Here is a 23,665-nt window from a genome sequence, read left to right on the forward strand (position 1 = left end):
GATTGAGATGTCATATTATTCTACAGAATAACGTTATTAAGGTTGTGTAAGTACGGCTGATTAACGATAAATATATGACTAAAATAGTTGCAATTAGAGCAGAGCTTAACTTCCATTTTCATATTCTTCTCTTCCCTCCTCAGCACGGTAACCATGGCGAATTCTCCATTCGGCATAGACTACTCTTCTCCCTCCTACAGCAGGCCGCATTCTCCTCGCCGGCGACGGCGCCATACGACGCCGGCGAATTCCCAACCCCACTCCCCCTCATTCTCCGTCTCCAGCCCTCACCACTTTTCCAGCCCCCGCCACCCCACTCCGGCCAGCCCTTTCGCCGCCGACGATGACAGGTCATGGCAAGGAGAGATTTCTTGGCAGTGCCAGAGCAAAGGGTGGGACGAAAGTCGCAGTCTTGGCACAGCATTGAGCCCCTGGATAGCCTCTCGAGTCGCCACCCCAACTGAAGGCGCCAGAAAATCAGCTAATGATGTTCATCTTTCTCCCACTTCCCGTGTTTTCCAGAGCTTTTTAAACCCCTACTATGAACACTCTCTCTCAGGCTATGGTCCTGTTTCTTCCGGTAGGCTTGAGCTTCAGAGTTTTGGTAATGGTGAGAATGGGAATTCTTTTTCTGCAGGCCAACATAATACTAAGCCACAACAAGTTTTGAGGCTTGACACTATTAAGGAATGGCCTACTGGATCTTTAGCTGACAAAGGCAAAGATGAACTCAGTATAGATCATTATCACAGAGAAATCAATCCATTTCATCACCATACAGGAATTTCCAATGATCATATTCCAAGTAACAATCATCATCACAGAAATTTTGATGATTGGAAGCATGGAATCAAGGGTGGAGATGATGATTATGAGGTGAAATGTGTTGATCATGGCCATTTCAATCATCATTCTAGGCAATCAAATATTCATCACTATGGGCTGGAAGATATGTACACTGAAGTTGATGGAGGCTTATCGTCCGACGAAGAAGCTGATGAAGAAGAGGCAGATCCACCAAAGCCAGTTGGGCTGCTTAGCCTATTCAAGTACTCAACCAGGTCGGATTTGATTCTTATTATGCTAGGTTGTCTGGGAGCTCTAATAAATGGAGGATCTCTTCCATGGTATTCTTATCTTTTTGGAGATTTTGTCAATAAGATTGCCCAGGATACAGAAAAAGAACAAATGATGAAGGACATAGGAAAGGTAAAAAGCAAAGTCACTCCTAAGATGTCTTGCTCTCTGGCCAATCTAGTATAAAATAGTCATAATTAATTGATAATTTTTTGTGTTCAAGAAATTTCTGATGTTTAATATACTGCACAGGCATGTCTGTTTATGACTGGACTGGCAGCAGTGGTTGTGGTTGGAGCATACTTGGGTAACAACATGACATTTCTTCTCCTTCATTTATACTCTTTTCTTGAAATTTTCAACTTTGATTTGGAAGAAAATTCAAAATTTTCAGTGACACTAACTATAATTTATCTCATGCCAGAGATTACTTGTTGGAGAATTGTGGGGGAAAGATCAGTTTACAGGATAAGGATCAAGTATCTAAGAGCAGTCTTGAGACAGGATATTGGTTATTTTGACACAGAAATGAACACTGGAGATATTATGCATGGAATCTCAAGTGATGTTGCTCAAATCCAAGAAGTAATGGGGGAAAAGGTAAAACATATCCATATGACCTTTTCCTCGACAGTTTTGTTAGTATTCTGAACCCTTCTTTGCAATTAATGCTTGTGTTTTTGGCAGATGGCACATTTTGTTCATCACATATTCACCTTCATCTGTGGCTACACAGTTGGGTTTTTGAGATCATGGAAGATATCTCTGGTAGTGCTTGCAGTGATCCCATTAAATATGTTATGTGGCATTGTCTATAAGGCCGTATATGTTGGCCTAACCGCGAAAGAAGAGGTGAAGTTAAGTCTCCATTATATCTAAAACCAACATTTCTGGGTTAGTTGCAGCATGATCATCTTCTGAATCTTGTTTATTTCTTTTTTTATAAAGGAATCTTATCGAAAGGCTGGGACTATAGCGGAGCAAGCCATAAGTTCAATTAGAACAGTTTCTTCATTTGTAGCGGAGGATTATTTAGCTGCAAAGTATTCCGATTCACTTGAAAAATCAGTACATTTTGGAGCAAGGTTAGGCTTCGCGAAAGGTGCAGGACTGGGAATCATTTATTTTATCACTTATGCAACGTGGGCGCTGGCATTTTGGTATGGCTCGATTCTAGTGGCTAAGAAGGAGATTTCAGGAGGTGCAGCCATTGCTTGTTTCTTTGGTGTCAATGTTGGAAGCAGGTAAAACACTCTTCTTGTTTAAATATTGCAGCATAAGCCAAAAATAGGCAAATATCATCATGGATAATTTATAATGGTCTAAAGTAGTAGTAAAACTTACTTTCTTGGAAAAACTTTGAAATAATATTAAGTGTAATAAACATGTTGGTTTTCAATTTCCAGGGGTCTGGCACTGTCACTGTCATATTTTGCTCAGTTTGCACAGGGAACTGTAGCAGCTAGCAGAGTTTTTGAAGTCATAGATAGAGTTCCAGAGATTGATCCCTACAGTACAGAAGGGCTGAGCTTATCGAGTATAAGAGGGAAAATCGAATTCAAATATGTTTCCTTTGCCTACCCCTCGCGTCCAATGGTCCAGATTCTTCAGTCTCTCGAGTTAGTCTTTCCAGCTTCAAAAACTTCAGCACTAGTTGGCTCTAGTGGAAGTGGGAAATCAACCATATTTGCACTAGTTGAAAGGTTCTATGACCCTGCCCAGGGTAAGCCTATATAGTATGGTTGGAAAAAGAAATCATTTTGATTAAGTTTGAGGGTTAAAAAAGATGAAAATTTGCAGGTGTTATCAGTTTGGATGGCCATGATATAAGGACACTGCAAGTCAAGTGGCTAAGAAGTCAGATAGGTATGGTTGGGCAAGAACCTGTGCTGTTTGGTACGACGATTCTAGAAAATGTGATGATGGGAAAGGAAAACGCGAAAAAGAAAGAAGCAATTGCTGCTTGCATTGCAGCAAATGCTCACAGCTTCATCTCAAACCTTCCAGATGGATATGATACACAGGTGAAAATTTTTGTGTTCTGAATCTCTCACTACTTGTGCTCTGATACCATGTTACGAAAGTAAACAGAGAGTTTCTGAATGTGCTGTCGTATATTATCTCAAACTGTCATATAGAAAAGAGAATACAAAGCCCTATAAATAGGTGTTAGAAGACTACGAATAGGAAACAAGTTTCCATATGTCTACCTACCTAAATCCCTAAGACTGCCTAATCTATATATCAAATATATATTCCATAACAAGAAGCATATAAAGTAGTCATATTTCTTGCAGGTTGGGAATAAAGGAGCTCAACTCTCTGGAGGTCAAAAGCAGCGTATTGCTCTTGCTCGAGCAATGATCAAAGACCCCAAAATCCTGCTGTTAGATGAGCCAACAAGCGCCTTAGATCCTGCATCTGAGGCCATACTTCAGCAGGCTATCGACAAGATTTGTATGGGCAGAACCACCATCGTCATTGCTCATAGGTTAGCCACGGTTAAGAACGCTCACACTATTCATGTGCTGGATCATGGTTCGGTTGTTGAATCGGGTAACCATAATCAACTCATGGAAAAGGCTGGAGCCTATTTGGACCTTGTGAAGCTTGCTTCAGTTGCAGTGTCAAAACCTTTGTCAAATGAAAACGATGTGAGAAAAGATTCGGAGTTCTCTGCATATGACAAATCTGTGGATTATATTTCAAAAGTGAAAAATGTGCATGAAACATCAAGAGAGGAATCTCTTGAATCTGTTCAAGAAGGGAACAAAAAGGAAGAGGAATCAAAGTTGAAGAATTATCGGCTTTCTGAAATATGGAGCCTGCAAAGGCCAGAATTTACCATATTGTTAGTGGGGATGATAATGGGTATGCATGCAGGTGCAATTCTCTCTATCTATCCCTTAGTTCTAGGCCAAGCTCTTAAAGTGTATTTCGATAAGGACACTTCAGAATTGAAAACAAAAGTTGGGTACCTTAGCTTGATTTTGGTTGGCCTTGGCTTTGGATGTATAGTAACCATGATAGGCCAGCAAGGGCTCTGTGGTTTAGCTGGTACAAAGCTCACGTCGAGAATCAGAAACTTCTTGTTTAAATCCATACTGAAACAAGAACCTGGCTGGTTCGACTTTGATGAGAATTCCACTGGTGTTCTTGTGTCTAGGCTCTCTATCGATTCAGTTAGCTTCAGATCAGTCCTTGGTGACCGGTTTTCAGTTCTGTTAATGGGCTTGAGTTCAGCAGCAGTGGGACTTGGCATTTCGTTTTCGCTTGAGTGGAGGTTAACTTTGTTGGCTGCTGCCCTCACCCCGTTCACGCTAGGAGCTAGCTATTTCAGTCTGATAATGAACGTGGGGCCTAAACTCGATAACAGCTCTTATGCTCGAGCTAGCAACATTGCTGCAGGTGCAGTGTCGAATATAAGAACAGTGGCGACGTTCTCAACTCAGGAGCACATAGTTGAGTCGTTTGAGAAGGCGTTATCTGAGCCAAAAGAAAAATCTGTCAAGAGATCACAGGTTCTTGGCTTAGCACTTGGGATTTCTCAAGGTGCAATGTATGGTGCTTATACTCTAACTCTCTGGTTCGGTGCCTACTTGGTGAAACAAGGGTACACCAACTTTGGAGATGTGTATAAGATCTTTCTGATCCTCGTGCTAAGCTCGTTTTCTGTGGGACAACTAGCTGGCCTCGCGCCAGATACTTCAATGGCCTCGACTGCTATTCCTGCTGTGTTGGCAATCATAAACCGCGCTCCTTTGATTGGCAGGGAGTCACAGAAAGGCAGAAAACTGGGAATTGCCCAAATGGTAAAGCCAGTTGATGTCGAGTTCAAGATGGTGAAATTCGCATATCCATCGAGGCCAGATGTGAGTGTTTTAAGCAACTTCTCCCTCAAGATCAAGGGTGGAAATATGGTGGCTTTAGTAGGCACAAGTGGTTCTGGGAAGTCAACTGTGATATGGATGATTCAGAGGTTTTATGATCCAATTCAAGGGAGTATACTACTGGGAGGGGTTGATTTGAGGGAGCTTAATCTCAAGTGGTTGAGAAAGCAAACAGCTTTAGTTAGCCAAGAGCCTGTCTTATTCTCAGGAACCATTCGAGAGAACATAGCGTTCGGGTGTCCTAACGCTTCCTGGACCGAGACCCAAGAGGCTGCAAAGGAAGCTTACATTCACAAATTCATTTCTGGCCTTCCTCAAGGCTATGAAACCGAGGTTGGCGAAAATGGGGTACAGTTATCCGGGGGACAGAAACAGCGAATCGCAATTGCAAGAGCTATACTGAAGAAATCAATGGTTCTGTTACTGGATGAAGCCAGCAGTGCTCTCGACTTGGAATCAGAGAAACACGTACAAGACTCGATCAAGAAGGTTTCCAATCGGGCCACCACAGTAGTCGTGGTGGCTCATCGCCTCTCCACAATCCGGGAAGCCAGCATGATTGCTGTTGTGAAGGAAGGTGTAGTGGCAGAATATGGAAGCCATGATAGACTCATGGCTTCCCAGCTTGATGGTGTTTATGCCAGTCTGATTCGGGCAGAAACCGAAGCCTTGGCGTTTTCCTAACCACAAGGATGTAAATCTAGCCTTGGCCAGTAATGTTTGTTATTGTTGAGCATATAACCATTAATGTGCAATCTAACTATCAGCTTAGACTTTTAGTTGAGATGGAGCACATGCTTCAATTGTTATTAATTACTAATTAGCTGCAGAAAACAGAAAGAAGACTTGCCTGCATTGTTGCATGGGATTCTCAGGTTTCTGACAAAAAGGATGAGCCTTTAAGGTGGAGAAGGAGAGCACATGCTAAAATCCCATGTCGAAATCGATCCAGGTGCTTCAGCATGTGCCCTGCTTCTCCAGCTTAACCAGCTATCCAATCAACCACATTTTTTCTGCAGATTAGACACTATGCTTCTTCTGATATAATGATGATGAGAGACAACACTACTTATATGGTGCAAATCTTGGAGTTATTATGACTTTCTGTTGAGCAGAAATGGTGTGGTAGATGATCTTTGTACTCAAAAGCAATGGTGTTTTGGTTTTTAAGCAATACCTGAAATGGGTAGGAACAGTTGAATTGTTGAATTAGGCTGCCAAAAAAGAGTGTCTATAAAAAACAAACTCCAACAGACTGGCCACCCACCAAACCGAAACAAAATCCAACAATCCGCCTAAGGATTGGCAACAATGTTCCTATTTTGATACAAATAAATGAACATATAATACGCTTTGCGTAGTTAAAGTGGTTAGGACGAGGGGTCCGTGGTTGTCGTCGACTGAATAGTTAGTCTGTGCAGTCAACTCGAATTTAAGACGTGATTTTCTTTTCAAGGGATCATTAATATGCCATATGGTCCGTTAGAGTTTGTTACATGACGTAGAGATTCGAACCCTGGCTCTGATACCAAATTGAAGCATGTGCTCTATCACAACTAAAAGTCTAAGCTGATAGTTAAATTGCACATTAATGGTTATATGCTCAACAATCAGTAAAATTTATAGACTTATTTTGAATTACTTATCTGTGAGTTGAACTATGTTTAGAGGGAGTATAACTTATCCCAGGAGATTTGACTTAACGGTGAAAAAAGGAGAATTAACATTTAAAAGTGGAAAATCTCTAATTTACCCTTAATCCGGAATCCAACTGTCTAAGCACTGATAGCTGGAATTACAAGTTTACAACGCATTTTCCGTTATCATATCGATCCCTGCAAAACCCCCTCCGGCATTCCACAGATTCCGATCCCGTAAATATCAATCGTTGTCGGAAATATAGCTCAGAGGAAGACGAGGATCAGAAGCGGCTGTTACAACTCCTAGAATTGTCCATCCGTAGAGGAGATCGAGAAGTAGGACACATCTACGGATTTACAGGCTCGTATAAATAACAAAGGTATATGATTAAACGCGATTATCCATTCGCCGTCGATTCAAATCTCATTTGCATGATCACTTTCCTTGTTTTCCTTTTTGCTGAGCTGAAATGCATGACATTTGCTAGTTTTTTGGTGTTAGATTTTGCTATCATTTTATTTTGGTTGAATAGTAAGTACTTGCGTAATTGAGGAACATGTGAATGCTGTTTACTCATGTCCTGTTGTTCAATAGCTAAACGTAGTTTAAGTGTCCTTTTTGGTGCTCACAGAAGGGGAATGGTGTTGGCACTGGTTAGGCCGGCGAGCCAGAAAATATTGTGGGAAGGTGGACTCAACTTCTTTGCATTGCCACCATGGTCTAACTAGACATAATTAGGCTAATTTTTTTCTGGAAGATATGGGAGTGATGTTTCCTGCACAGGGATTGAAAATTGAGTTTGTATGCTCTGTTAATAACTCCTTGGTGTATGTTTAGGAATTGTTTATGAAAGTAGAAATATCTATACTGTGTGTTGGATTGTGAAGAATTCCTATTCATAGCTCCTTTATCGTTTCTTTTATGCAGTTTTTCCCTCTTGAAAGAAAGATGGTGAAGTTGACTATGATTGCCCGTATTGTTGATGGCCTTCCTTTAGCTGAAGGATTGGATGACGGTCGTGATATACCAGATGCAGATTTCTACAAGCAGCAGGTCAAGAGCTTATTCAAGAACCTAGCAACGGGCCATAATGAACCTTCAAGAATGTCTATTGAGACTGGCCCTTACATGTTTCAGTATCCTTTCTATAGAGTTTCATAAAAATTATTACTCTGAAGTATTGTGTTTTGATCAGGTGCCATCTGTTGAGGGAACTCAAAGGACACTTTCCTCTTTTCAGTTGAAATGGCTGATTACTGTCATGTTTTAAGTACACAAGTCTTCATATAATAGCTCCTTCCAGTTAGGATATCTACTTTGTTAAACATTCCTGATTTCTAGTTGAGGTGAATAGGATTTTTTTTCCTTCAGATGAGAGGATCACTGACCACAATGATGTAGACCTATTTCATTTTGTAATATATAAATGTTTACTTATATATGGGTTGCATACAGATTCACTACTTCAAGCCCAACATAGGTGGTTTAAATGTGTATGCTACTGTCTATTTTCATGATACTGTTTCTGCTGGTTTAGATCTTTCCCTTTATGCTGTGAAACACTTGTTATGTGGATTTAGTGCTTTCTTAACTTGTCTCTTAGTTATGTAATTGAAGGGCGTGTTTGTTATCTAACAATGTGTGACCGTTCGTATCCCAAGAAACTTGCCTTTCAATACCTGGAAGACCTTAAGAACGAATTTGAGCGTGTGAATGGTAGTCAAATTGAAACTGCTGCTAGACCTTACGCTTTTATTAAGTTTGGTGAGATCTTAATTCCCCTTGAGATTTTAAGGATTGATATCTTTTCTATAAGTACTGATGTTTCTATATTTTTTTAAATGTATGATTATTTGATATGTTTAAAGATACTTTCATACAAAAGACAAAGAAACTGTACCAAGACACAAGAACTCAACGCAATATTTCTAAGTTGAATGATGAGCTTTATGAAGTTCATCAGATAATGACACGCAATGTACAAGAAGTTCTTGGGGTTGGTGAAAAGTTGGACCGTAAGTTATCCATTCCTTGAGCTCTTTCTCCTTTGAAAGGAATTATCTCCACAAAAATAATTAGATTGTTCCTATATCAAATTTTGCAGAGGTCAGTCATATGTCCAGCCGCTTGACATCAGAGTCTCGCGTCTATGCTGATAAAGCAAGGGATTTGAATCGTCAGGTTAGTTTATTCAATTTGTCTATATGATGTATCTATTTCCTTATTGGAAGCTTTATTTTTATTTGTTGTTTGTCAATATGCTGATAAATAGTTGTCCCAGCTTCTACATTTTGATTTAGATAAGCTCCAAACAAACTTGGATAAACAAGCACTTTATAGTAGTTTAGTAACTATTATTCATTACAGAAGCTGTCCAGAATTGTAGTAGCTAGAAATTATGTGACATAATATATTAATATAGCTCTGTGTATGCATTTTTCAATTTTGTTTTAGTCTGAAAGATTTAAGAAAAATCGAAAGCCAAGAATTACCAAGTGATCTATTAGAATTGTATGGTCCAATTTCATTTTCATTCTAGAGTATTGTGGAACATTAAACTTTAGTGTTAATTTAGTATTCATTTTCTAATTTAATGATGCTCCCATATATTTGCTGATTTTTTTCTCTTACGCTTCAGGCTTTAATTCGAAAATGGGCCCCTGTGGCGGTAGTCCTTGGTGTTGTTTTCCTCCTTTTCTGGGTGAGAAAGAAGCTTTGGTGAAATGGTGTTGCCTTCGACCTCAAGTCTGTCTAACAGATTGCTAAGAATATCTCGCTTGCTAAACCTTCATGACTTGGATTATATACCCAATTGTCATGAGCCAGGCTCATTTGTGATTCACGCCATGCACATCACTACAATATGATGCTGAGAAAGTCTTGCATCTCTACAATATCATTACAAAGAGATTTGTCCTCTTACTGTGGAAAGAAGACTCAAAGGTATACCATAATATGACATGTAAACAGAGTAGCAGCCATCTCACATTTTCAGAAATCATCTCACATTTTAGCTATTTGATTTTCCATTTTCCCGTTTATACCTGTCTTTTTCATTCGACAAATGCTGTGATTTAGATTGTCATTTTATTTCCAACTTCCCCTTCATCTCTCTCCCTGTCTTGCAAGAGTGAGTATATATACCTATGTGTCTTCATTTGTCATTTCTTTATTTTCTTAGGTCCCCTCTACTAATCTCTGCAACCGGAGGAATTTTTCATTTTTGGCAAAATGAAAGCAGTGTTTATTTGTACATTTCTCCAATTTAGAAACAGAGATTAGATTATAGAAAATTAGAGAATTGAAGTAAATGCAGCCATATAAGTCATTACTAACTGCAACGAGATGGACGCTAATGGTTAGCACTTAGCAGAGTATTAAAAGATGTGTACAAGTGGTGCAATTAACAGATATACCGACGATGCACTTCTGCTTCTCCCCAATTTGTAGTCTATCATTTTTATATAATTAACCGGCTCAAATTAAAAATGTCAATAGACCATTTTCACATAGAGTCGAATTTAGAATTTTATAATTATCAAGTTTGTTCAACCAACTTCTGAATATTTTGTTATTGGAGTAATATACTCCGTAACTAGTAATGAGAATAGTTGTTTGTACGGGTTTAACTCAGTAATTTAGTAAACAATATTTGGGAGAAGAGATCAATATTCGAAATTCGGCAACAATAGTGTAAGGATTATGCTCATGCTAAGTCAATCAGTTACTTTGATTTGCCTCTTTCCATATGCTCTATCGGTCGGGACAATGAGAATAATATTGTATCTCGAATTCAAATTAATTACTAATTCAATTCCGTGATCAAAATAAAAGAAAATAAAAAAGGAAACAATACTGTGACGTGGAGTTAGTAGCTTAATTATTGCCTTTTACACCAAAATTTCGGAAAATGGGCTGAAATTATTACTCCGTATTTGAAATTTCTTAAATATTTTGGCAACATTTTGCAACGGTCAAATACTATTATTCCATTTAAAAGCTCAATCTTTGTCGACTTCTCCCTCGCAGAATAGAGAGAAAGAAGAAGAAGAGAAAGAAAAATGGCATTTATTGAGAAGATTCACTGCGTTGAATCGTATTCTGACACTTATGATTCCGACGACTCGCAAGAAGATCCTACCTTCGGCATTCTTGAAGAGACAAAATCGAAAATTTCAAGCCTCTCCATCAGTAGTAAGAAAACTGAATCCAGGTAGTCATAGTATCATTTCTTTCCCTGTTTGAAGAAATTCCAGAGATAAATTTGTAGGTTCTTCGGTCGTCTTCTGCGAGATATTTAAATATTAATGTATTATGAATGTTTGTTGTTTTTATAGGCGTGGTGTTTCCGATGTTATTGATGAGAGTGATGGGGAAGAACCAGACGCCATTGATGTTGACGGGAGTGATCAGAAGAGTTATGAGAGTGTTCAAAACATGATTCTAGGTTTGCCAAACGTGGCCTTTTTCCTGTTGTGATTATTTCTTCATTTCAAAATAGATAGGAGTTGGAACTCCTTGTAAGCTATGCCATCAAGTGTTTTTGTGTTAAATTCAATCTTACCAGCTCATTGCGGTTTCTGCATTTGGTGACAGATGGTGAGATTGAAAAGCTAAAAATTGATCAGTGCAAGGTCTATTTAAGAAAGCATGGATTGAGATTGACGGGCAACAAAGCTACGCTTATTGAGCGTATCAAGGAGCATATTGAGTAACTTCCCTTTCATTTCCTCCCATTTTCTGTGTTTGCTAATGTGGACTTGGAAATTACTACATAAAACATTTTCTTTATGCTTCAGTGTTGTCAATGGTGGTGGAGAGAAGAAGTATCCTGTATCTAGTTTTATATTGAACTGCAAAGGTATTCTCATTTCATATAGCATCATGTGTTCGAACCCCCTTTTCGTATGGAAAAACCAATCTGGCCAGCACTTTGCCCCTTGGGCCAGCCCGGTGCGAATGAGGATTAGTCTGATCCTTAAAGGTGTCTCCTACAGTTAGGGCCTACTCAGGACACCTCATGGTCTGACAAAAAAAAAAAAAGAAAAAGAAGTTAAAAGAGACTTTTGATTCTATCATCACTTGATAAAACCTAATTCAATGTTGGTTTGAGAGCTAATTCTAGTTTTTGCTATTCTGAGCTTAACTTCCTGAATTTATGCAGGTGATGACTTCTGATTCTATCATCACTTGATAAAAGCTATTTCAATGTTGGTTTGAGACTTAATTCTAATTTGCTATTCTGAGCTTAACTTCCTGAATTTATGTAATGCAGGTGATGCATGCACTGGAGATGTTGTTTTGTTTGAACAAAATGTATATGAAATGTAAGCATTTTACTGCATGATAAACTTGTTTCAAGTGTTACCTATTTGCCTAAAGGTTTAAATTAAATACCTTGTTGACATATTGGGTATCATATAGTTTGTTGCATATGTTTTGTGCTGTACTAGAAATCCTTAATGCAGTGGTATTTATGGTCTACCAGGTTCAATATTGCTTCCAGGAGCGCTAGTGCTCCTTCATGCGGTACAAGGGTTGTTGCAGGAAGAATTGTAAAAGAGAGCTATGGCATGGCAAAACAACAACATACATTTACTGTGAGCTTCGGAATCAATCTAATTTATATGTCAACTTTATGTAACATATGATAGATGAAATCTGTATGAAGTTGGATTGGGACTTCTATTCAATTAAATGTGTGGCTTCAATTTATTGTGAAATTAAAATAAATTTCTTGATTCTTGATTAATTCAGATTGAAGTACTATGGAGCAAAGGGGAGAAACCACTTCCTGCACTGCATCCCCTCCTCATCAAGGGAAGAAACCTTTATCGGTTAAAAACAATGAGACAGGTTGGTTGAGCAAATAGTTAAGCCCTCTTTTCTACATCTCTGCATATTTTATCGCACTTGGCTGATGTTACTTTTTTTCTTTGACTAGAGATGGGAAGACGAAGGGCAACGGCAGAAAATGTTGTCAGAAAAACATGCAAGAGGTTCTGTTGCCCGAACAAATAGGGAAGCACGAATTGCAGAAAAGGAAATGCGAATGAAGCCAAAGTTGAATAGGTAATTAGAAATGAGAGTTTACATGAAACAAAAACTGCATGGAAGAGTATCAACTTTGTTTGATGCTCATATTCTATTATTTCTATTATGACAGGGTGAAGAGAGCAGAATGGCAGAAGCAAGCACCAGTTAGAAGGCATATGGCATCGATGGACTTGGAGAAATCAGGGAACGAACATCAGAAGTGCAGGAATGATACCAAGTTAACTGAAATAGAGGGAAAGATTATTAATCATAATGAGCCACCACCATCATCTCATGACAGGATTCATCAGAGGCAACCTTTGAGTGATGCAAATGTGATGAATCAGAGGCGGCAACCTTTGAGTGATGCTAATGTGAATACTTCAGCCCCCTACAATACACAATATGCAAGTTACAATGCCCCAAGACGAGGAGGAGGAGGAGGAGGAGCATTCCCTGGTGAAAACATAAATTCGAATATTCCGGTGCATCCAACAATGTATGCAGGAAACAGAAATCATCCTAGTGATCAAACAAGACCAAACTCCCTGCCCAATAGCTGGAGCAATCCCATGATTGAAGTTTCTATTGTGAAGCAGCCATGTCGATATTATGCTCAAGGTAGATGTTATTATGGGCACAATTGCAAGTGGTTGCACTAGTGCAGTGACACCAACCTTAACCTTCTTGTAGGAGAAGAAGTATTGCCTCAATGCATTTTTTTTTGAACTGATTGAATGAAAAAATTTACTGTACACATCCATTCACCAAAAAAATTACTGTACACATCCATTCACCACACATCCATTAACAATATTCATTAGTCACCCATAACCTACAATCTACAACAACGAAATATAGTACAAGAGGCGAGTAGGGTCGGTGATATTACTGATAAATACAAGTATAAGAAAGGATTCGGAGAAGAAACTAAGGATGTGTTTGGTTCACACATGAGAATCAGAAACGAAATGCGAATCAAATATTTGGTAATAGGTTTTTGTGAAAGTATGATAATAGGTTTTTGTGAAAGTATTTTGCATGTTTGGTAGTAAGGTGGATACCAATATTAATGTTTGGTTATGCATAACCCTATAAGTATAATAAGAATAAAGGTTTTAAAAGTATAAAATTAAAATAAAAAAAAATCAAAACGATCCTAATATGACATCCAAAAGCACCACCATCAAAACAAAAATCTAAAAGCATTAATTCAAACTTAAAAATCATATTATAAGTTGAAATAATATTTTTTTAATTAAAGAATATGATTTTTAATTAAAAGAGGTAATCAAATATCATAGTTGTGTTTAAAAAAGTTGTCGACCAAACACTAACTATAATTTTGATTCTCATTCTTAGTGTGTAAACACATGAAACCAAACACGCCCTAAGAAAGGTTCTTTTCAATTATAATAGCATCATAGTCTACTAGAGTTTTGACTACTTTAATAAACATATGACTATGATAAATGATAATGATACAACCACCACAGATGAGCACAGAAATCTGGATTGAGCATCTCTAGCTAAAGCCTACCATGAACAATATGAGCACTAGCCTTGGTTGAAAAAATTCCTATATACTCTGAACATCTGAGGAAGCCAGTTATGTGCATGATTGTTATTCTTGAGGTCCAGAGGCTCCAAAGTGCATGCCAAATCTCCAATTTTGTCCCTTTCTTATTGGTATTCTAAAACCTATCAACCAGAACTAGTTCATCCAAGCTATTAGCCTTAGAACGTTTGCCAAAGCACCACCATCATATGAACACCAATCTCCCAACAAGAACTTGTATAGTAACTAACTATGCATTACTTGTGGAGTTACTCTTATTCACACCTTGTAGCTCCATTGGAGAATTGGTTATACTACCAACAGATCCCATGGTTTGAGAACTAAGCTGAGGGCTTGCTGGGCAAGCTTCTGGATTACCAGCACTCATGGGATGTATAGCTCCTGAACTCAGCTGTGGGCTCATGGGAGTTCTTTGGCTCATTTGCTGTGGGCTAGACTGTTGTTGCTGGGTTGGTTGATTCATTTGTTGTGGAATTCCCATGCTTGATGGTGAACCCACTTGTGGAGGTGAAAGTACAGGCTGTAAAGGAGAAGTTGTCTCTTGTTGCTGTTGTGGCTGCTGCTGAAGCTGTTGCTGTTGTGGCTGCTGCGGCTGTTGCTGTTGTGGCTGCTGCAGCTGTCGCTGCATCTGTTGTTGCTGTTGAAGTTGCATCTGTTGTTGCAACTGCAACTGTTGTTGGTTCATGTAAAGGTTCATCCCTGCCATCACCTTGGGGGGACCCATTGGACCCAATGCCGTTCTTTGCATTGGGTTGATATTAGCTCGATTAAGGGCAGGTCCTAACATTGAAAGGCCAGCAGAGCTGGGATGCATTTGTCTACCTCCACTCATACCAATACTTGATTGTGGACCCCCCAGCATGTTCATTCTGTTCTGTACCATTCTCAACTTTGAGGCCATAATCTGACCAGAACGAAGATGCTGGCTGATTGTATTGCTAATATTCGATGCCTGGCTCACATTCATTGCGTTCTGAGCCAAATTGCCCATTGCTGGAATAGAACCCATTGGTGCAGAAATTCCAGAGCCACCAACTCCCCTTATGCCCATGCCCATCGCATTGCCCAGCCCTCCAAGTCCTACCATGCTATTGCTGATGTTTCCCATACCTACAGTTCCAAGACCCATCATCATTTTCCTTTGCATTTGTGGCTGCATCTGTTGTTGTTGTTGCTGTTGTTGTTGCTGCTGTTGTTGTTGCTGCTGTAGTATCTGAAGTTGGAGAGGGGAACTTTTATTAGCCAAGTGGTTGCCACTTCCACCATTCAAATGAGACATTTGGTTTGCAGCCATCATCAGGGATGATCTTTGGAACTGTGAATGTTGTTGTTGAATCAAAGAGTGTTGATTTTGTTGTAGTTGCTGTTGCTGAGGTGGTAGCATATCAGGTTGCTGTGGCCTAGAAGGCATCGAAACCCCAGGCAATACACCTTGAGAAAGCTGCTGTAATGCCTGTGTATTCCCAGGAGGTAGCAATCTCGTGCCTTGAAGATTCTGGGTTGAGTTGAAAGATGCATTAACACTGTTAGGTGCCTTAGTACTTTCACCAGGTAGACCTGAAACTCCTTCGGGGAATTGTTGTATATCGGTTCCTGCAGTAGTTGGTGAGAGTCCCGGCATATTAGGTTGATTGCTTGAGGGATTATTAACACGTACTGGTTTTGGGTGGACATGATCTTCCACAAAAAGTCCTTCATGGTTCATCTGTATATGCAAATTAGGTTACTGCATACGGATGTACATGGGCATACTTGATAAAAAATCTCTTTAATTTGACAGAGAACATACCAGTCTACAATACTGTGCAGCAAGTAAGTCTGCAAAATGCTGTCACGAGAAAATCAGGTGGAAAGCGTCAGAACAAGGTTAAAACACACATGCATTTGTAACTCTTACTTCTAAATGTTTAAAAGAATATATAGTGAAAGGCTCTCTCCCAAAAGCCATAATCACCCTCCTATTCCGCAATTTCAAGAACAAAAACTCATTTTACTATCAAACATTCTAACTAGATAGTAATATACTATGATTGTGATGCCCACTGGGCATCTCACCAAGATTGAAACTACACATCCTTTCATGCTGAAAATGAAGAGATTGTACCTAAAAACCACTTCAAAGTCAAAATGAGGCATCCAAGTAAATGAATAAGGCAACATCAAAAGTAAGAGTAAACAATATTTAAGTGTATCTACCCTAACCCACAATGAAGGAAGTTTCTGAAAGATGGATATAGGTTTTATATCTATTGCTGTATCATTTCCATAATTTCTTCCAACCTCAATTAATGGTTAACTTCTACTGGACACTTGAGAATAGGGATGGCAATGCAGTGGCAGTGAAGGAGTGCATAGGGCAAGGTAAAAGTTTTCTAGAGTGGGGTAATCAATACCCTACTTGCAAAGTCAAGTTTCAATGGAAAATGTCATAGTTATGACTGCAATGCATTTGGTACTCACAGAATTGGGCAGTGTAGGTAGGTAATCCTCTGCAGCAATGTATTCATTATCTTCTATATCCCCAATATGCATAGCTACAGTGCCATCACTAGGCTTCTCTGACATTATCATTTTAATTTGTGATTTCTGAACAACTGAGAAAGTATTGCCTGGTAGATAAAGGAAACCAACCAAAACGATTAGAAAAATAAAAGCATCAATCTAGCTCTAACAGTTCAAAATTAACAAACCTTGAAGTACACGCTCGGCCTGTGCAAAAGTCAAGACTCTTCTTTTGCATATATTCACACTACCCTGAATAAGGGACTTAGACAATTTAAACTTTTCGTCAATGATGGTCTCATTATTTGAGTCACCGGAAAGATGAACAAGCAGCTGTTGAGTAGGATATGCATTCGGTTTTCGCACAGGGCACTCATCCACCTTATTCTTCTTGGAATTAAGTTGATACCTGAAACTCAGAGAGTTATTTGAGATAAACAAAATGTAAGAATGCTAGATTGAGAGGCTCTTATTATTCTTATCTTTCCCAAATAAGTTATGCTCCCCCTAATAACCAAAGAAAGTAAAGTTGGTTGATAAATCTTTTTATATGATTCAGATGAATGCACATCCTCAATCCCTCCTAGTGGACTGTAAATATCACCATAAGGATAAAGGTTAGATCAAGAGCCATCCAGCCCTCCAAACATCTAACATAAGAGCTAACTAGGTTGTTTTAATTGAATCAACATTGAAGCACAATAACTAAGGGACACAGTGAATACTGCTCTAAGCTCAATGGTTTTTGAAAAAGGCTATTCAATTGAGCAGATTGACTGGTAAACGTTGGTGCAGTTGGCATATATATCATCACATAGATAACACAACCTAACTATAGATGGTTGGGCATGCAAGTGTCATGTTGGTTTGCCAACATGAATATGAGCTTATATGGTGAGTTCCATAGAAATTATACCTTGTTGTTATCATCTCAATTTTGGAGAACCTTTCAAGAATGATTTGTTCAGCCGAAGGTGGATTTCCAACAGGAGGGCTGTTTGCATTTATTGGGACACTCATATTACTTACACTAGCAGGAGAACCAACTCCACTTATCACGGGAGTTTTAGGAAGAGAATTGGTTCTACGTTTTGCTGCTGCAATCTGAGCCTGATGTTGTCTCTGCATGGAGTCATTCACACTGGAAGTCAGAGATGATGCACTTGCCGCTAGAGGAACAGATGTAACAGCAGACTTCTCTTTCAGGGACACAGCAAGTCCACTTGTCACTGCTGGGCCATATTGGTGTCCTACTGAACCACTAGAAAAGTCTCCAGATTTAGATGATAGAGGAGATTGAGGAAACCCTCCACCAGAAACATGAGGACTTTGAACTTGTTTCCTCTTCTGGAATGGATCTTCCTTTCTAGCACTGTTCTCAAGTGGCTGACTAGCATTGTTCCAGTGTGCCTGAGGGAAACCCGACCTCAAGAACTGCTGTGGTGATCTTTGGTGTAGTTTTGACTGCTGGGAATCCATGTGACTCATCTCTGTGTCTACTGTCTGCATTTCGCTTCTACTGGGCACCACTGGTTTGTCCAGTTTGTCTAACTCGTTTGGTTCTTCCTTTAAACCATATCTTGCTACCTGTTGCCCAACAGTGAATGGCATTCCAGCTTCCTGGTTCAGCCCCCCCTCAAATGTTTGTTGTGAAAACTTTTGTAGGCCTGTGTTAGCATATGGAATTCCCCTCTGAATCGATTGTTGTTGTAATAGTGTATTCTTCCAGTGTGAATCAGTTCCATTAAAACTATCTATTTGTGGTCCTATGTTTTGCAGTTGATTACTGTCAGGCCCAATATTTGTAAATCTTGGTCTCTTGCTTAAATTAGCAAGAGGATAAGATTGCCCTTCTTGATTCTCTCTTTTACCAAGTAAGGAAGCAGAGCTGACCGTGTCCTGGTATGGAAGCATCACGTCTGGCATAGCAGGAGAAGCAGTTGATGCATTTAAAACAGCTGACCTTTGATCCTGCATAATTCTTGGACTTCCAACCCCTATTTGATATTTTGACTGGTTAGTTACCAAAGGTGACACTGGAATAGAGACATCAGACCCAAAACTATTAGTTCTTGCTGCTGACATATTGTTGGGACCATTACTTTGAGGATGTACTTTTTCATGAGCAGGCTGCTGTATTATGGCTCCACCATCTCCCGACCTTGAGGTCTGCCTTAGCCTCTTCCTGCGCATTGTGCTTATAGCCAAATTTAGCTGCAAGAGAATTCACCAAGTCAATTAGTCAAATACCAAAACCAAGACTTTCCTCAAGCCCATACAAAGACAAACAACAGTTTTGCAAAAGCATTACCTTTGAGGAAACTGGGTTGTTGGAAAACTTGTCTAATTTAGGGCTTGGATCCAGGCAAAGCTCAGGTTGGAGAGCTTTTAATATCCGAGATTCTACTTCCTGGCCAAAAATGAAAAACATCAAACAATGGTGCACTAATTCAGTTCTATGAAAAGACTGTTTGATTATTATGCTTACCATCAGATCACCATATGTCCAAGCACTATTCGAAATCAAAGGTATATCCTTTACTACATTCTCCAATGACATTTTAAGGCGTACTTTTGTGATAAGAGGAGAAAGATTAACAGGATGTGAACCTTGTCCCGCTTCAGACAAACATTTCCTGTAATCTCGGACCTGTGATATAGGTAGCACCCAATATCAGCAATTGCAGAAACAAATTGTATACAGAATTGACAAATCTGAAAAACAAACCACCTTTTAAGATCTCATTATCAAATTTTTCGCTTTAGTGTTTTGACTTGATTCCTTCTTCTCTTTCTCTTTTTTTAAAAAAACTTTATAAGTCAAATGATCAGTGCGGAAGCAGGCAGAGTGAGCTATCAGCTAGTTAAAGTGAGGTAGCAATCAAACTAACATGAAGGCATAATTATATTATATTTAGTTCAGTAAGGAAAAGAGGTGAAGCTGAAACCAAATAGCTGGCATTTTGCACTTCATCCTATAATAGTATAATCTCTTTTTTAAAGTAAAAGGATAAGCCGAAGTTTTGTGTAACCCAAATCCACATCCTGTACATGAATGACAAAATATCTATAGTTTCCTGATGTCTTATAAAAACTATAAATAAGATGTGATGTGGCTATCATTTTTCTGTACATCCCCAATTTGGCCTAGAGTTAAGGGATCCCATTCCCAATTGCACTAAATAAGCAGGATCTGCCACTATATAATGCTTCATATTTCTTTACATACAGAAAGCAAATATTCCGCCTGTTAAAAATTCATTTCTTTCTTTCTTTCCTGCTTCACAAGGAAATGTAATTACTTTAATGTAGATGATCCTACATTGCCTAATGGTATATCAGTCGTAACAAATGTTGACGGTAAGGACCTAGAAGTCTCACCTCACAAACAAGTGCACCATCAATGTACTTGCATGGTATGTCATCCAGAATATCACCAGGTAACCGGCCGGACTCAATTGCCTCAAGAAGCACAAAAAGAAGAGGGAAATAGGTTGGTAAGATATATGGTAATGGATGGGAAAAGATAAAAATAGATTCCTATATCACTTGCAGTCAAAAGAGAAGGGTTGGCAGTAGACTTACTGAGAAGAGAGTTTCAGATGCTCTATCATATGGGTGTAAAAATTTTGGAACATCTCCAGAAGAATCACTCTGAAATTTAAACATGGATTGGCTATCAGTATGCAACACCTGACCAGATTATTTTTTTTTTCCTTTATTTTTGCAGTACAAACAGGACAAAGAAATTACAAACCTCTGCTGGTTTCCCAATAGAATATCCATCTAGATAGAGGTTCAGTGAGAACGAAACTTCATTTTCTGGCAAAAGTAAAAAAACAGGAAGCACAGGATTGAATAAAAATCAATGCATCAAGGGGACAAATAAAAGAAAGAAAAAGTAATCATAGCAAATTGAATGAGTGTTGTTTGTATTTGCAAATTGAAAATCCTTTAGAATAGTGAACCCACCAGAGACTCCAGCAATGTTGTTGTCAAGATCAGCCGCCTCAGTCTATACAGAAAAGCAGTAGTACATTAGTTGAAGGCAAAACAAAGGAGCATGCTCTCCAATGAGAATTTGAAAACTAACCACTTATTAGCATTAAAAGATTCAGATTTTCCAGCACATAACTCACAATTCACCCAATGAAGGACTACTGTGAAGGATCTAATTAATTTAACTATGATCAACAAAATACAATGCTTCCACTGTGATCCACTGGTCGCATTGCAAGATCAGCTTTGTCATGTCATTAAAAGTTAAAACTATGTCCATTCCATTATCTATTAACCAATAAGATAAGAAGAAAGTGGTTCATACAATAATGTAAGCCATGAATGACATAAAAATTTGTCAACAAAATATACCAAAAATAATATTTCACATTTTCACCCATTCTCTGGGTTCTATGACCAAGTGACAAACAAAATAAACATCATAGGGCAGCAAACTTTTGGTTATAATTACACTTTTTGCCCACTGCTGATTAGTGTGAGATAAAATCTGAAACCTCTTTGTACACTATTAATAACAACACTAATGCTCTCGTTGGATATCCCATGGATGAGACATGGTACTGAGACCAAAAACTAAAAAGATCAAACATTCGTTCGTGATGCCTTTAATTTCTTGATAGCAAAAAAAGAGTCATCATAACATCATCATTGACTGAATAAGACTCGAAAGAAATGACATTTAGAAAGAAAAACTTTAGGTTATATTTAACATCAAAAGAACATAAGGAAATTAAGCCGTACGAAACTCATTCCCCTGGCAAAGAGATTCAATCTAAGTGTTCGAATTACTGAAAACGAAACCAAATAAGCTGAAAGAAAAAATTTAGGTTATATTTAACATCAAAAGAACTTCATAAAATTAAGCCATACGGAACTCATTCCCGGCACAGAGATTCAATTTAAGTGTTCGAATTACTCAAAATGAAATCAAATAAGCTGAAATTGCACCAAAGAGAAAATAATTTACAATTAATGAGCTGGAATACGCAAAATTGTGAGAATAGATAACACAATTACCGTGCCCATCCGAGCAGCAGATGCGGAATTCGAATCATGTTGAGGTAGAGCTGAATTCCTCTGCTTCTGATTTTGGATGGCGGAGACGACGTCGTCCTCGTCACCAGCGGCGTCTGTGTCGGGGTGGATTTGTATTCTCGGTCGAAACCTTGTACCGGTCTTGGAGACCTTAAACGAAATTCCCATTGTCCGCTGCCTTTATTCCTCTACTTCTGATTATGATCTAAATAGGATTAAATCCGGTGGTGTTGTAGATAATCCGGAAATTCGATGCACGGAAGAACCCTAAAGAGGTTTAATGCAGTAACCGCATTAACTAGCAGTGTAAGACCCAGATATTCAGCATGGAAGACGAGCTCAGAGCTTCCTTTTTATTTGTTCGATTATGGATGTTGAAAGAGTGTAACTGAAAAAGTTATCGAACGTCGGCCGGTCCGCTTCTATTTACGAGTTTTTTTTTTTCTTTTGGAAAGTGGGCCTTTTCTGGGTTTGTAGCCCACTTGTAACGTGATGATCTATATGGCTAAGCCCACACTCCACGCTATGGCAAATTATGCTGTGCATCCGTATGCACCATGCATGGTGCATCCGTATGCACCATGCATGGTGCATACGGATGCAAAAACGACGTCGTTTTAATAAAACGCGCGTCTCCCCTTAAAAAAAAAAAATCAGGTTCGATTCCTAGCAACAACATATGAACTAAAATTTCATAATCGATGAACTATAATTCCATAATCGATGAACTATAATTCCATAATCTAATCTATGAACTAAAAATTCCAGAATGAATGAACTAAAATTCCATAATCTATAAACTAAAATTTCAGAATCGATGAACTACAATTCCATAATCGATGAACTATAATTCCATAATCAATGAACTATAATTCCATAATCTATGAACTAAAATTCCAGAATGAATGAACAATATAATGTTGCTGGGAATCGAACCTGAATTTTTTTTAACTGGGAGACGCGCGTTTTTTAATAAAACGACGTCGTTTTGGCATCAGCATAACGATTGCCACGCTATGATGAGCTGCTTTCGCCCCAAAATCTATTCGTTGACTTTGTCCAACGGAGACATAATAATTTTTAACCTCATTTAAATATTATGTTTGCTTTGATCTCATATCATTTTCTTTTATAACTAAAGTTTTTCGATTTTACCAAATTATACTCCAATCTTGAGTTGCCCACCTATACGCTTTTATGCACAAAAAATTTTCACTACCACTGATTGGTCAAAGTCCCCCAATGACTTAAGTCTCAACTCTCAAGTTGGGTTTAAATTTTCACTCTGTCGTTGAAAACCATTGAAACTACCCTGGCATGACAGGTATCTCATATCATTATTGTGTCATTACGCGATATGGCAATATGAATTCACTCCATCATGAGGTGGAAGTATACATGAATGTTATGGTAGAACTTTGGAGAATCTATTATGGTCTTGCAATTTGTTGAGAGAAAAGCTTTAACTAAAATGCTTTATGGTAGCTACTCAAAACTCAAAAGCTACATAGCGGGGATAGTGGCTAAGCGCCGTTTTCCCATTTGCTAGAGGCTATAGAGATTTACTAAGCAAGCACTCCATAGATGTGAAGATTAAAAGGCATCTTCCTACAATTGCCTCACTTGGGAGTTGCGTGTAATTGATGAACATTTAAAAGGGCGCCTCTTGGCTCTTGCTTATCGCTAATGGTGCAAACATTTGTTAGTCTAGATTTTTGTAGTTTCATTTATGTTCTCCATTATATCAAAAAATACATCATGTATTATGTTGGTGTGTATCTCATATCACTATCGAATTGGCCTGTCAAAATTCTAATGGAATGTATTCGTGTATTAAACTTATCATACATGAACCCCGTTATAGATTCTCAGGTCCGTGCAAAGC

General features: G+C 38.6%; 4 protein-coding genes across 7 annotated transcripts; 3 read left to right on the forward strand and 1 right to left on the reverse strand.

The window, feature by feature from the left end:
* The first annotated feature begins 153 nt into the window (after positions 1-153).
* LOC109187448 (ABC transporter B family member 19-like) lies at positions 154-5,707 on the forward strand. Its single transcript, XM_019337635.1, has 8 exons — positions 154-1,209; positions 1,330-1,384; positions 1,502-1,677; positions 1,765-1,929; positions 2,026-2,321; positions 2,484-2,800; positions 2,878-3,101; positions 3,375-5,707. Exons 1-8 carry the CDS (start codon positions 154-156, stop codon positions 5,649-5,651), a joined length of 4,566 nt encoding a protein of 1,521 aa, XP_019193180.1. The 3' UTR covers positions 5,652-5,707.
* A 1,033-nt stretch (positions 5,708-6,740) lies between these two features.
* Positions 6,741-9,772, forward strand: LOC109187249 (25.3 kDa vesicle transport protein-like). Of its 3 annotated transcripts, XM_019337410.1 has the most exons (7): positions 6,741-6,987; positions 7,240-7,295; positions 7,536-7,744; positions 8,212-8,372; positions 8,477-8,623; positions 8,713-8,789; positions 9,247-9,772. In XM_019337410.1, the coding sequence occupies exons 3-7, from the start codon at positions 7,557-7,559 to the stop codon at positions 9,328-9,330; spliced, it is 657 nt and encodes a 218-aa protein (XP_019192955.1). In that variant the 5' UTR covers positions 6,741-6,987; positions 7,240-7,295; positions 7,536-7,556; the 3' UTR covers positions 9,331-9,772. The 3 variants fall into 3 exon arrangements, with proteins under 3 accessions (XP_019192955.1, XP_019192954.1, XP_019192956.1); XM_019337409.1 differs by lacking the exon at positions 7,240-7,295 and having other exon boundaries at positions 6,742-6,987; XM_019337411.1 differs by lacking the exons at positions 6,741-6,987; positions 7,240-7,295 and adding an exon at positions 7,385-7,407.
* Positions 9,773-10,536: 764 nt separating this feature from the next.
* LOC109187296 (zinc finger CCCH domain-containing protein 62-like) lies at positions 10,537-13,385 on the forward strand. Of its 2 annotated transcripts, none has more exons than XM_019337473.1 (11): positions 10,537-10,821; positions 10,946-11,055; positions 11,205-11,319; positions 11,408-11,469; positions 11,884-11,935; positions 12,097-12,208; positions 12,366-12,464; positions 12,553-12,680; positions 12,775-12,861; positions 12,916-13,200; positions 13,231-13,385. In XM_019337473.1, the coding sequence occupies exons 1-11, from the start codon at positions 10,670-10,672 to the stop codon at positions 13,304-13,306; spliced, it is 1,278 nt and encodes a 425-aa protein (XP_019193018.1). In that variant the 5' UTR covers positions 10,537-10,669; the 3' UTR covers positions 13,307-13,385. The 2 variants fall into 2 exon arrangements, with proteins under 2 accessions (XP_019193018.1, XP_019193019.1); XM_019337474.1 differs by having other exon boundaries at positions 12,775-12,857; positions 12,912-13,200.
* Positions 13,386-14,034: 649 nt separating this feature from the next.
* Positions 14,035-22,182, reverse strand: LOC109188163 (mediator of RNA polymerase II transcription subunit 15a). Its single transcript, XM_019338716.1, has 12 exons — positions 21,763-22,182; positions 20,698-20,740; positions 20,483-20,547; positions 20,311-20,379; positions 20,107-20,187; positions 19,214-19,375; positions 19,037-19,135; positions 17,642-18,939; positions 16,914-17,134; positions 16,684-16,832; positions 16,013-16,051; positions 14,035-15,928 (listed from the first exon to the last, which is right to left on the reverse strand). Exons 1-12 carry the CDS (start codon positions 21,946-21,948, stop codon positions 14,453-14,455), a joined length of 3,888 nt encoding a protein of 1,295 aa, XP_019194261.1. The 5' UTR covers positions 21,949-22,182; the 3' UTR covers positions 14,035-14,452.
* Positions 22,183-23,665: the final 1,483 nt, after the last annotated feature.

The sequence above is a fragment of the Ipomoea nil genome, unplaced genomic scaffold (genome assembly GCF_001879475.1).
Source record: "Ipomoea nil cultivar Tokyo-kokei standard unplaced genomic scaffold, Asagao_1.1 scaffold1421, whole genome shotgun sequence".
In the NCBI taxonomy this organism is placed as follows: domain Eukaryota; kingdom Viridiplantae; phylum Streptophyta; class Magnoliopsida; order Solanales; family Convolvulaceae; genus Ipomoea; species Ipomoea nil.

Bases quoted from the DNA above. Each gene is read 5' to 3' on its own strand.
- LOC109187448 (XM_019337635.1), top strand. From the start codon at position 154: ATGGCGAATTCTCCATTCGGCATAGACTACTCTTCTCCCTCCTACAGC. The intron at 1,385-1,501 runs GTAACAACATGA...ATCTCATGCCAG, and splicing joins TGTGGTTGGAGCATACTTGG to AGATTACTTGTTGGAGAATT. The intron at 1,930-2,025 runs GTGAAGTTAAGT...TTTTTTATAAAG, and splicing joins GCCTAACCGCGAAAGAAGAG to GAATCTTATCGAAAGGCTGG.
- LOC109187249 (XM_019337410.1), top strand. From the start codon at position 7,557: ATGGTGAAGTTGACTATGATTGCCCGTATTGTTGATGGCCTTCCTTTA. The intron at 7,745-8,211 runs GTATCCTTTCTA...CTTGTCTCTTAG, and splicing joins ACTGGCCCTTACATGTTTCA to TTATGTAATTGAAGGGCGTG. The intron at 8,624-8,712 runs GTAAGTTATCCA...CAAATTTTGCAG, and splicing joins GGTTGGTGAAAAGTTGGACC to AGGTCAGTCATATGTCCAGC.
- LOC109187296 (XM_019337473.1), top strand. From the start codon at position 10,670: ATGGCATTTATTGAGAAGATTCACTGCGTTGAATCGTATTCTGACACT. The intron at 10,822-10,945 runs GTAGTCATAGTA...TTGTTTTTATAG, and splicing joins AGTAAGAAAACTGAATCCAG to GCGTGGTGTTTCCGATGTTA. The intron at 11,936-12,096 runs GTAAGCATTTTA...ATGGTCTACCAG, and splicing joins GAACAAAATGTATATGAAAT to GTTCAATATTGCTTCCAGGA.
- LOC109188163 (XM_019338716.1), bottom strand. From the start codon at position 21,948: ATGGGAATTTCGTTTAAGGTCTCCAAGACCGGTACAAGGTTTCGACCG. The intron at 20,380-20,482 runs GTTTGTAATTTC...TTTAAATTTCAG, and splicing joins CTATTGGGAAACCAGCAGAG to AGTGATTCTTCTGGAGATGT. The intron at 19,136-19,213 runs GTAAGCATAATA...ATTTTTGGCCAG, and splicing joins GGACATATGGTGATCTGATG to GAAGTAGAATCTCGGATATT.